Here is a 13,307-nt window from a genome sequence, read left to right on the forward strand (position 1 = left end):
ATTTCTGTTGAGTGCATGAATTGTGTTACACAGCTGTGCCTTTGCGGCTTGCACAGTGTGTTAAGCCCAATTGATCACAACTAATGTCAAAGTAAGTTGTACAATACATTCTTTCATTTTTGGTTCTTTTGTATGATACAGTGAAACCTCGTCTAACTGTTGCAGTGTTTACAATTAAAAAAAAGCCATATTAAAACTTGATATGACTTGACTTGATATACTTGATCAGCTGTCTCAGGTCTCACACTAATTTGACCCACTGCACCCAAGGATAAACAACCAATCAGAGACAGAAGGTGGGGGCTTAAAGTACAAGAGCTCAATTTAAACAGTGTTTAGAGTGAAGTGAGGTGAAAGTTGTTAAGGGTGTAACATGTCCAAAGCATGTGCCTCTCTCTTCGGTGAAAGATAAACTATGAATAATGAAAATCTTTTGAATTTCCACTAAAAGTGTCTCCATCCGCTGTCCTGCAGGACACATAGTCACACAGTATTTCACTGCCTTTGCTCATGTTACACAGCTTTGTTGTCAGACTTGGGAGTGAGTGATGGACGCAGTGACAGCCACAACCAGCAGGATGTTGTATGACCTTTGTTTTCTCAAACTTGGTCGTCCACAAAGTAACTGATCAATCAATTGAAACAAAAGGCAGTAGTGTTGAATAATTGAGGAGGTGGAATAAGCACAATGCGTGTTGCGTTTATGTCTCAGTGTCAGTCTCACAGCAAGAAGGCTTTGTTCCCATAGTGGTCGACCGTTTATGAGTGACATGATATGTGAGTGTGTCTGTGTGAGCATCTCTTGCATGCATTTTGCAGTCTCATATGTAGAACTATGTGTTTGTTAAACACAATGGAGTGACAATTTGAGCACCCTGATGTCTTGAAGCAGATGCACACCGCTGAGAATTTTTCAGACTCCCATGGTGTGTTCTCATGGTGTGTTCTCAAGTGTCAAGTGCACCTTCCATGGGACAATGAAATCGGGGTCACATCCATTGACGCATTTCTCCATTCAATGACCTTTGGTGTACTCTAATTTTAGATTCGAGCGCTGTTTCACACATGAAATTGTTTGATTTTGTTAAATATGGAATGAAGATACGGTATGCAATAAAGGCTCGGAAAAACCACTTTGGACAATTGTCACAGAATGTGTGGAGCTCAAAACACTGCTGTTTGCAAAATTGTCACTTCCATGTGATGAAGTACACAAAAAAGGCTTTATCAAAAACAAAGATTGTAATGATTACACCTCTCTGTATTGTGTCTCAACATTGCTTAAATTAATTCCCATATTTTTTGTGAATCCCCTTAAATTAAAGCTGACAACCGACACTTAAGTCATATCTTGATCATATGAAATCAAAACTGGCCTTGTTCTAACATTTCAATAAAAATTATAAAGGTTTTCACCTCTAAAGGAGTCTGACTTGCAACAGCACATGTCCTAATGTAAACCTCTTGATGTTTTTCTCAACTCACATCAGAGGAGTCTTGTGTAATACCCCTATGAGGCTCTGACAAATAAAATCTCAGTTCTGGGAAGGTAACTTGAGCAGTACCAAACACATGCCACTGATGTATATATTTCGGAGTTCTCAATGGCCACAGTGACCAATATCCATAACCTTGATTTTATTTTTCACAAATACTGACATGCACTGGACCATATATTCTGCACAGTATTTGAAACATGCAATAAAAAGCGTCTGTGCCTCCCCCTAAATTCATGAGCACGTTTGCCTCCTGTTGTGTCATCTAAGATCAGCCACAAACATAAACAAAATTAACAATATTGAGGCAAGGGGACATGGTCTCATTCCCATGATTGCAAATGCAACATTGGCCCTCGCTTAGAGGGCGTGGTCAGGCCCCGAGGGGCGGAGAAGCTTGCGTGCGCGCGCGCGCGTGTGATCTGCGTGCGCGCAAGCCGCGTGTACTGTATGTGTTTCGGTCCCGCTTGGCCGCTCGGGATGATCTGTCCTGGGAGTCTTCGCCGTTGCAACAACTTGACTCCTTCCGCCTCCTCTTCTTTTCCTGTGCAAGCTCTTCGCCTCCTCTTCAGTTCTCCGCTTGCCGGTCCAGGAATGTTGCTCAGCGTGGCCTGAACCGGCGCTTCGGTGTCTTCACCTCCACACGACTGTTAGTGTCTGCAAGGGTAGTAGCCTAAGGTGAGTGGTTGCCATCGGACTCACGCGTTCTCTCAGTCCTCCCCCTCCTCCCCACTGCACCCCATACAAGACATACGCAAAGGTGTCAGCGTGTTACCCAAACTCTTGTCCGTTGTTGAAGTTAAAATCAACTGTTGTCATTACTCGAGTCTGTTTGTGTGCGTAAACTTCCATGCACCTTTAACGCTGTTTTCAAAGCAGCCTCGTGCAGGCTATTCGGAGGCAAGCAACGTCCGCTTGCCAGCATGTCATGTTGTTGACGATTGCATAACGTCAGGCAAGAGTAACACACTGGCAACTTTTTGCATCCAGTGGGACTCCTGCGCCCCCCCTCCACAGTTTGGCAGCAATTCCCTTGAGGAGGGGCGGGGGCGTTTTTCGAGGAATTGCCTTGTCCCACTTGAGTGCAATCCTCATTGCATTGTTTGATACAGTAGAGTAGTGGTCCCCAGACCGGTTTTGCACCATAGAGCATAGAACACTTGAACGTAACGCAATGTTTTAATTGGAACAGGACATCTGTAACATGTGTCTCCCTGGTGCAGCCCCTTGGGGCGCCATGAGGTAGCCAAGAATATCTGAGGTTTTGCACACACAAAGAAAAAGAAAAAGAGAAAGGAAATGGGCAAAACTGAGGAAAACCCAAAATATGAAAAAAAAGAAAATACATGCACAAACAAACTGCAAATATGGAGCGATTGACTGTAGGTTGAAATTGTAATATAACCAATTACCACAGAGATGTTTAGGTTGCACTTGCACTAGGTATTATACTATACTGAATTACAACATGAATAGGTCTGTTTATTTTGCAGATTTAGAATGATATATTGTAACCAATATTTACATTTTGAGTGAGGTGATTTTTGTGGAGGAAAAAAAATGAGCAAAATGATTTTTTTGCACTTAATGTTGGCCACTTGACAGCACTTTTGTGCCATTCTAGAATGGTTATTTTATACAAGAGAGTTCTTTCCAAAAAATACAATGTGTGGTTATTTTGTTTTTTGCTTCAAACCCTTTGTTGTTGGGTTTGGAATTTAGTAGATCTTTGAAAAATAGTTCATTAAGAAATAAATATATCAAAAGTATGTATTTTGACTGTATGCACATGTGTATTTTGTCCATATATAAAATAGCATCATTTTGTGTGGACCACTAGTAGCACCATTTGCACCAGTAGCAAAATTCTCCTCCCCTCCAGCGTTTTAGTAGCCCATCCTAAGGATGTTGAAACTACTATGCAAACGAATTTCAAGTGTCTACAAATAAATGCAAAATGCTTATGCCACACAAAGAGAAAATGCATGTTGCAATCGGAAATTCCAAAACTCCGGATCAGGGTCAGTTGTAATAAAGTACCTTGAGGTGATATGTAACATTATGAAAGAGAGTGACTATGATCTGGGTCAGTTGTAACATTCTAACATTTTATTATGAAATAAATCCCATGAGCTTAATTAACTAAACATTAAAAGCTCTTGGTTCAAAATATTTTTTGATAAAACAGATGCTGATTTTTGGTTGAGTCTTTCTGTGTGGCTCCATACCAAGTCCCCCACAAACCGGTGGTTCACAACCCGGTGGTTGGGGTCTGTTGTTATACGGAATGCAAGATGTGCCAGAAGAGTTCCAGTACTGGCATCACAAAGGGGAATATTTCAAAGCAAAGTAGTTTGTAGTTAATCAATGGCTCCTTAAAAATTGTCAGATGTGTGCTGACTCCCATTTACCATGGGTTTGAATATACGTAATTGGTTAAGAGTGAACACCCCAGTTTTTATGAAGCTGTGCACACTTGTGGAAGATTAATCGAATGAGGTGACTGATCAGCTGACTGCTAGCAAAAACTTGACACACTTTTTTAGAACACTAACCAAGAAGGATTTCTCTCCCTGCCTTTGCCCCCCTTCAGTTCGGTTAGGTTGCGGTGCCATCCCTCTGCGCAAGGCGGCAGCTCAATTTGTGGTTTGCGCTCACCCCCTTCACACCAGGCCTTCTATTTCAAGTGAGTGCTCACTAAGCACAGACATGATGGGGCATGAACTCTGCAAGACTACAGGCTGCCAAAAGCCTGCTGACTGCACATATTGCTCATAATTATAACCCGTGCAAAGTATACCTTCTTTCTGCATCATTCAAAACGTCAAGGTTTTGTCTTGATCAATTCTGTAAACCTAAGAAAATCGCATGCATATTTTGTCACAGATGCAACAATTTTTTGGGAAGAAAAAATGTTCTTGGTAGCAGCTAGACCAGAAATGTGTTTGAAGATGTAAAGTGACATCTTATTTTACATTTAAGCTTTTCTTTCGGCTCACACACTACTCTTGTTCTTCCTGAAATGTATGTACTTAAAGGTGCATTAAAGTGGAGGAGATCTCCTATTAACTTGGATTGGAGCTATAAGAGCTTGTGCTTGTGCTCTAGGCAGCATTCCATTGGGTCTTGCGTCAGCCAGCAGTCACTAGTTAGTCTAGGCTTATATACTGTTAATGCCCCCCCTTCCTGATGTAATGACACCATTAACCCAATGCCTGCTGGGGGACCACAGCATAGTTTATGTATGTCAAGTTACTGAATTTAAAAGCAACTCTTCTTTCTGAAGCCAAATGCTCAGGTGGGCTGTCTGCAGTCAAAATGTAACCCAGTGACAATGAGCACTTTGGCACAAGCTGTGTGATCAGACTCTTCTGACTTGTATAAAACGTCTTTATTGAGTTCATTTGCGATATACTTCACTGTTGTGAAAACCGATTTGGATATTTTGAAAAATACTTAAAGTCCCATGTGAAATAGATTCAGAGGATTGTTTCTAAATACATTGTAGAGAGTAGATATCGCATTAAACAATTTTCATAATTTGTGTTCCTGTTTTTTATGCATGCATGCGTACGTGCATGTGGGTTTGTTTTCTGTGTGTGTTTGTTTCTAAAACAGCAGTCCAGTGACGTAGCAGCCAGCATGAACCCCCCCTTTCTGTGCTTTCTGTGGACTTGTGGTGTAAGATGTGACTACAATGTCAGGGAAAGCCTCCTAGAACATTGATTTGGGGTTAATTAGAGACACTTCAAATTGTGGCAGGTGTGTACTTGATTCCCATTTAACACGAGTTTGATTTGATCTGAACAAAGCCACATTCCCAGTAGGAAGACATTGTGCACACTTATGCAACCAAATGATCATAATTTTTATTTTTTCTTCCCCACTCTAAAACAATTATCAAAATTTAATTTTAATTACAATCTTAAAATTAGCACCTGCATTTTGATGATGTTTAATATGGAGGACATCTGATAATAACTGTGATTGTACTGCACTTAACCTTTTGTTCTTGTGTCAAAAAGCTTACATTGATGTAAGCTAGCTAAACTTTATGGGGTCACCAATACCCCCCAGTTTACAATACTACAATATTGCGCCCAACCCCAAAGCATTCATCTTGCCATTGCATAAGGCTGGTTCTCCCAAAATCCTCATCCAATTAGGATTCCAATAGTCCTTTCATTCATTGACTGGTGCTATTCAGCTTTCCCCGGCATGACATCAGGCCCTCTCTTATAGCCCCACTTTACGCTGCTGCGCTCAGATAATGAACTCTGCCAATTAATGACTAATCAACATGTGCAACAAGCACAACCACTGAGGAGTGACTGCCATCTAATCTGCCGATTAAACCGGAATACAGAGATGCTCTGTTAAACTTACTGTGTTGCAATGCAGAAGAAAAATCAGGCAGCCCACACGCATGCATCCAGTAAACTTGTTTGTTACACAAAGTTGATAACTGGAATGAAAAGTCTAATTTCAGAATCAGTTAGAAAATCTAATAATAAAATGCAAATTGTACCATGCTTAAACTGTAGCGTGCACTTTTTTTTTTTTTTTATGTGCTGCAATCTGATTGCTGTTGAGACTAAAAAGGATTTTTTTAAACTTTGGGTACTCTTTTGAGTTCAAAACTGATGGGAATCCGAGCAATATGATACACTACAGTCAATTAAGCTATTAAGATGGACAGTAGATGCATTGATACTACATTGATAAATTCACAGTATCCAGTAGTATCCATACCCAAGAGGGGAAGGATAACAGAATCCAGGGTATATGAGTGCAATAGTCACTTGTGAACGAGTCATGCACCAGTATATAAAAAATTTAATGAAATACCCAGTGCATATTAACCCACGGTCATGCCCATGATCGTACCCCTTTCCCCTGTGTGGAGTTAAAAAGTCTGGGGAGGTATGATCCTCTCAGCCTTTCCGTGGAGCAGGACGGTGTCCGCTTCCTGTCACTGAAGTTGCACCTCCGTTTGGAGTTGGTGCCATGCAGTGGGTGAACGGGGTTTTCCTTGATGGACAGCAGCCTGGCCTTCACCCGTTGTTCCGCCACAGATGTCAGACCGGACAGCTCTGTGCCCACAACAGAAGCCGCCTTCCTCACCAGTTTGTTCAGGCGGGAGGCATCCCTCATTTTGATGCTGTCTCCCCAGCACGCCACCGCACAGAAAAGAGCGTTCGCCACAACAGATTGATAAAACATACGCAGTATCACACTCATAATGTATATTGTCATGGTTCCATAGGTCATGTTGACATAGAACGTTTTGACAACTTCCAGCATTACCCTCCTAATATTTTTACTCAAAGTGTCTAACTAGTTTAAACGTATACACTGCAATAATTGGGGTCATGGTACGGTCAGTTCATTCATTTCAACGGCCTGTAGAAAAGAATGCACATATTGACTTGGATCTGTGCCATTTTTTGAATTAAGGTTATGTTTATGTTCTGGACTCAATAGCGCTAAGATTTTGGGCTGGGGGGGGTCAAGCATGGGAAATGCATTAAAACATTTCTCCACAGTTACTGTTTTTTAAAACGATTAGTTTTGGTTGTTTTGTATTAATGATTAAAAACAACTTAACAGCTCAGCGATATCATTCAAAAGGACTGGTGGAAGATTTGGACACTTTTTAGTTAACATATGTTTCTGATTGAGTACTAGTTTAGCAATCCATTGTTTTTTAGTAAACAGGTTACACCAATGGAGTGGGCATTTCCTCTTTTTCTACGTACAGTTACAGGTGTATAATGCTCAGTTGTCCCTATTTGTGTACATGTATATTATATCTTGGGCAGCTAAGCGGAGGGGAACTAGGGGGGTTGCTGTATCGCACATAATTTTTCACCCAGTACCCGATATGGAAAAAATGTGTTCTGTGCATTCCAAAGATGACTGAGCAGAGCTGAACAGCCCAGTGTTCAGCTGTGTCCAGTCCAATCAACTGTAGGCAAGTTGAGTAAGATGAACACATTTTGCAATTACATCCACAAAGAGAGAAGTTGACACAGCTGCACAGCTTAGTTGGAGCTGTATTTTCAGTTTATGATAATAAAACCTCCAGTGCATGTAATGCCATTATCCCAAAGCAACACAAAGAGCTTTTGTTACTTAAAAATATAGATATCATTTGAGTGGTACGTAGTATGTCAGTTCTTTTCTCCGGTTTTACTGTATGAATCAGGTCGTGCTTCCTCAGTATTTCTTCTGCCATTTGAATGACTTTGCTCGTTTGTTCAAATAACTGGTTCGTGCCTCTTTCTGGAACAAAGAAATTGCCAAATGAAATAAAATGAAACAAATGCAGGATGATTTGAAAAGGAAAAAAAGGAATTAGGAATCGAAATTTGAATCGAATCAGGGGTAGAGTGAATCTTTACATCCCTACTCGATGAGATCAGAGTTCGAAGTATTCGCTATTTATACCGAACCAGCACGCCAGCACATTTCGATGTTGCTTCCATCTGCTGTAGAGTTCTGCAGAGTGCTGATGCTCCTCTGGTTACTTAAAAACTTCATAGATTTGTGAAAGTTGGCTCAGTAAAGTCTAGAGTAGACTCTTTAATACGTAGCAAGTCTTGTCTCGTTTAAGTGGTTTAGGGCGGCAGTTGGCCAAAGACAAACAAAGAACAAAGGAAATACAAGAACACCTCATTAGGCGTGTGACACTTTAAATATTTGGTCATAACACAGCTATTGGATGAGGGTTCTGCTCTCTTCACTTGTCACATCCCTGTCAGAACCAGATGTCACCTCCAAAGACAACGATTAGTCCAGTTGCACGCCTATTTACTTTAAATTGCCCAAGATTTCTCTAAGTTTAGTTTGTCCTTTTGATGTATTATCTAGTTGACGTATGCCAGAAAGAGATGCTTCAGATTTCAGTTTGTTGAGTTAATTTTTTTTTTCCTGGCCAGCACCTTGACATACAAGCAACTACAGAGATCTAATAGTTGTTCCAAAGTTAGACAAATGAGATTATTGCATCAGTAGGACAGTTTTAAAGTTTGAGACATTCCTTATCAGAGGAGCCAAAAGAAGCGAAGGACCTTTCTGTATGAAGTGCACTAAAATATTCTTCAGCTCAGTTACTTACTAATGGTCAGAACCACCACACCTCAGTCTCTTTTAGTGGTGTGATCTAACACCATTAGGATAATTGCATTGTCAAGGTCAGAGGACCATTTTAAGTATGCTGTTCAAGTGGAAGCAATCAAATCAAAGGGTCTTGAGAGACTGTAATCCTTGCACTGGAATGGGTTTGATTCTGGCAGAAATGAAGCAAAGGTGTGCTTGTGTTGAATACCTTAGCTTCGTTCATCACTGATAGGCATAGTCATGTGTTGCAAGTTATTTTCATGGTATACTCTACTCCAAAAGCATTGGGACCATTAGGACAATGTTTTCTGTTGACTTGTCATAAAACAATGTAATCAACAGGTTTTTTTTCTCAAATACAATTCATTTTCTGACCCTGGCCGACAATAAAATGCTGAGATGTAAATGCTGTATTTTTCGGAGTATAAGTCGCACCTCTTTTCATAGTTTGCGTGGGGGTGCGACTTATACTCAGGAGCAACTTGTATGTGAACATTTTTAACACTTTTTTTTTGGGTCACTCACACATTCACACCATCATTACCGTCATTGTGAAGTAGATTCACTTCACGTTATTTTCAGACTAAACCGGATGAGGGCGCTCTCGGCCTGCTTTGATAAATTCACCATTGGCACAAGAATCGTTGGGAAGCATTTGATATTTGATATGGTGTTGAAATGCATCTGACTGATGTTTAATGTTTTTTTTTTTTTTTTTTTTTTGGTAGTTCCACTCATTATTTAAGTGGAAAGCAGACAAGTAAAGCTCAGCCAATCCAGTACTGTGCAATGGAAAATCTGAATTTGTTGTTCGTTTTCTAATGCTAGCTATTTAAAATTTGTCAATTCAAAGCAACTTCTGACTCCTAATAAACACCGAGTCCAAGCGCAGCTCATCAAGAAATCCATGGCTCTAATGAGGAGCCGCTTGGAGAGTTTCGCTTGATGTTAATTTGCTTTGTTTTTATTGTAAACTTTGTGTCTGTAAATAATGTGTAAATGACGAGCTGGACTTGCATGCCAGCTGGCCGGACCACACAAGCATTTACACAGCAATGCACACACATGCATAAACTGATGCACATTCATCACAAGACAATGCATTCAGCAGTCATCGCCACACCATCGCCAAGGTCTTTGTTTAGATTTCATTCACGGTTTGATCATTATTTGCGAGCAATTCTGGATGTTCCAAAAAAAACACTGTTCTCTAGATTTCTTGGAAGGGGGAAAAAAATCAGGTCATATGACAGGAAACTCAGGATAGTCTACTTGGAGTCACAGTAAATCCTGGATAGTTTTGTTAATTGAGATTGATTTCAGTTAGACTTTGGAAATACCTCAGAAAAAGGTCAGGCCAACATTGGAAGATAATCATTTAGCATTTTTAACGATGCAACATTAGAGAAAATAACTCCACAAAGTGCCCCATCTTAAAAAAAGCTTCTCAATAAGCATAAAATAAAAGTGCTAAAATGGTTTCACTATGCATGCATAGCTATGTGTAATCATGCTCATTGGCACACGCATATCGTACCTGATCAGAATGTGCAGAGCCGCATAAAAAGAAACACACACACATTTTCTCACTAGCACTCATGCAAACACAAGATAAAATTAGCTTTAATTAAAGGCAGGCCATATTTTGGGAATACCAAGAGGGGTCATGAACTGCAGCACATGAACACTCATGGTATTGAGCCTGAGCAGCTTGACTCCAAATTTACCCTCGGGGTCTAACTTAAGACCTGGAGAGGTGCCTGCGGTGTATTTTTGGGTTAGAATTCAGTGATGTTTACCCAGTGGTGGCAGTACTAAAAAGCTAAAATACCTTGATTTTAGTGGTGTTGATACTTTATTTCTAAACTCAAGATCTCCAGGCCTGATTAAAAGAGTCCAAACAACTTTTAAAGTCTTGTATGGAACTCTACATTGAATGCAAGTTGTGTGTGAAATAGTTGCATCCAGGTCAATTCCTCATTCTCCTTTTGCTATGCCTTGTGGATTGCTGGCAAAACAGTAGTCACGTGATAATTAGATAGTTGCAAAACTGTATTTTTCCATCCGTAGTATACTAGATTTACGTGAAATATACATCAAAGTTAAAACAATCTTCAAATATCCAATTATTTTTGGCCCGTGTTTGCAGGACCATAATCGGCCGATTAATAAGTTTTGCCCTAATCTTTGTATCCATCAACCATTCTTCACCTTACTGCCTATCCTTCTATCTTTCTTTCTGTCTGTCTATCTTCGTCTATCAGTCCATCCACCCACCTACATATCTTTCTATGTAACGTTATTGTCCCATTTTTCTCCTACAATTTCGTTTTTACTCACCTTAGTTTTTCATTTTCTTCTGCAGGTCCGTCTTTCAGCAGAACTGATCCAACTAAGTGGCTTATAGAAAATAACTGAACTCAAAAGCATGGCTGTTGCTGGATGTCCCGACTATTTCCTGCATCATCCTAATTATCAGGTAAATAGCCAGATGGATTGTTCCGTCATTTTGAGAACCTCACAAGCTTTGCTTGAAGGATAACAGTTTTTTGTTTATTTGTTTGATTGGTTTTAATTCATTTGCACATAAAGAAAACAATAAAACAACCAGAACAAGGGATATTGTGCAGGTAAGATCATAAAACCCAGATAGGGTTTATAAAATCAATCTCACACCATTATAGATCATCATATACAGTAAATACAGACCAAACATATAATAATTTATGAAATTAATATAATAGAAATAAAATTAAAGAACTTAGTACATTGAGAGAAATATCTTTCAGAAATACCAACAAATTAAAATAACTGTTTGCGTGCGTGCGCATGTGTGTATTATAACATATATACAATTGACAGATGTGTATGAGGTTTAATGGGTTTGACTTGTCAAAAATATTCCAATCTTAGGTGTAAAATTATGGAGTGAGGTTGACAGATGAGATTTAAATCTATTTGTTGCTTAGCTGGAACCCTCTATATCTTATTGAAAATTGACAGAATGCTACTTTAAGGTTCTGAACGTCTCTGTTGAACCAATATATGTTGTGAAAGAGTTTTGCTTAGTGGAGTTGAACCATGACTTGAATGCACACACTGTTAGAATTTGTGCTGTACCATCACCAGCCGACCAGTGTTGCGGAGCTGTTTGGATGACTGGGTAAGGGATCAGTCACAGTCTGGTAGCTGGGCCCACAGGCAGTGTGTGTCAATAATGGTGATTTCTGCCATTTGGAAGAAGCACTGTTGACTTTCATTATTATTTCACATCACAATGATGTAAGTCTCATTATGGTACTTTCAGCCTGACCAACAGAGCTTAAACCTGCGACAAATGATTGGCTATGGTTGGGTTGTTCGTTGATGTTGCTCCTCCATGGCGAAGACAAACTGGACCGCTTGTCTCGTTAATGGTTGTGAGCTGAAAGGGCGACATTTGCTCTTTTTCTTTGCTGGCATTTACGGTTTTCCTCCTCTATAGATCTTTCTAACTGGACACCTCAGAGGCCAGGCCACGCGAAAAGATCATGTGTTGTATCTGTATTGATACTGCAACACTTTCAGGAGGTTTAAGGGAGTTGTTCATTAAGTATACAAATGTAAATCAACACTATCCATTTAGGCTGGATTTAAAATATCGTTGAAGCGATATATGGGTCAAAGCATTGAAAAGCAGGGGGAAAAGGGTACATAATCGTATTTTCTAGATACATCACATCAATCAGGGAAATTTTGTTAAATGTCTATGTCTATTACTTATGTGATTTTGCCAGATGGAATGCTAGGAGTGCATATTAATAATACACAAATTATTCACAGTATACAGCGAGTCCTCGCTTTACGTCAGTGTTTCATTTATACCAGTGATTCTTAACCTTCGGCCAAAGTGTGGGATGAAAGTACCACCTTGATTTCTGGGAAAAGATTTGTTTTACAGACATGGCCACCAAATAAGTTAGGCTTGCTCCAGTGGGCTATCGTGGGAAAATACTCATTGCCGCAATCCAAGCTAATGACTGCTGCACACTTACTGATGTGGCACAATCATGAAAACATGACCCCCATTTTGGATTTTTAGGCTTCACCTAAAGTACATTTTACTGTTTTTTTTTTTTTTTTTCAAAACCACAAAAACACAGTGTGATTGTCAAGGAAGAATGAGACTGCCACAAAGAGAGAAACAGAGCAATAAAAAAACGAAAGTGGGAATATCTTGAGAGGCTCTTGGCAATGATTGAGGGCTCGATTCACTGACAGCAACTGTGTATTTTGGCAACAGAGACTCTCTACGCTTAGCTTTCTAGCCCCAAGTACATATGAAATGATGACTACGCTCTGGACCCATTGTACCACATTCTATACTTTTCTCTCAGAACCTGTCATTAAGTACTTTTGCTGTCAATTCAACATGACTTGAAATGTAACATTAAGTTTATCCCAAAACATTGAAAAGCAAAGTCCTTCACTGACCAATGAGATCTTGTACTCTGTGTGAAATGAATGCCACAGGGACATAGGTCAAAGCCTGGTTATATACTGTAGCACCTTACCAGAAACAGGCAGACCGACTAATGATAGCTTTTGCACCATAAGGATAATAATACATGTTCAACCAGTGTCTGCTTTACTATTATTAAAGATAAGCGTGGATGTCTTAATAATTATCTCATGGTCTATTGTATTGTC

The 13,307-nt window shown here is 39.8% G+C and overlaps 1 protein-coding gene across 5 annotated transcripts in view; it reads left to right on the forward strand.

The window, feature by feature from the left end:
• Positions 1-1,905: 1,905 nt before the first annotated feature.
• The window catches only part of grb10b (growth factor receptor-bound protein 10b), a 46,726-nt gene continuing 35,324 nt past the window's right edge, over positions 1,906-13,307 (forward strand). The window contains exons 1-3 of one of the 5 annotated variants that reach the window (XM_049730592.2): positions 1,907-2,174; positions 4,090-4,182; positions 10,984-11,097. In XM_049730592.2, the coding sequence (XP_049586549.1) occupies positions 11,047-11,097 (51 nt within the window). In that variant the 5' untranslated portion in view covers positions 1,907-2,174; positions 4,090-4,182; positions 10,984-11,046. Of the gene's footprint in view, positions 2,175-4,089; positions 4,183-10,983; positions 11,098-13,307 lie in introns of all 5 variants that reach the window. The other 4 variants (XM_049730591.2, XM_049730595.2, XM_049730594.2 and 1 more) reach the window with 4 other exon arrangements.

The sequence above is a fragment of the Syngnathus scovelli genome, chromosome 9 (assembly GCF_024217435.2).
Source record: "Syngnathus scovelli strain Florida chromosome 9, RoL_Ssco_1.2, whole genome shotgun sequence".
In the NCBI taxonomy this organism is placed as follows: domain Eukaryota; kingdom Metazoa; phylum Chordata; class Actinopteri; order Syngnathiformes; family Syngnathidae; genus Syngnathus; species Syngnathus scovelli.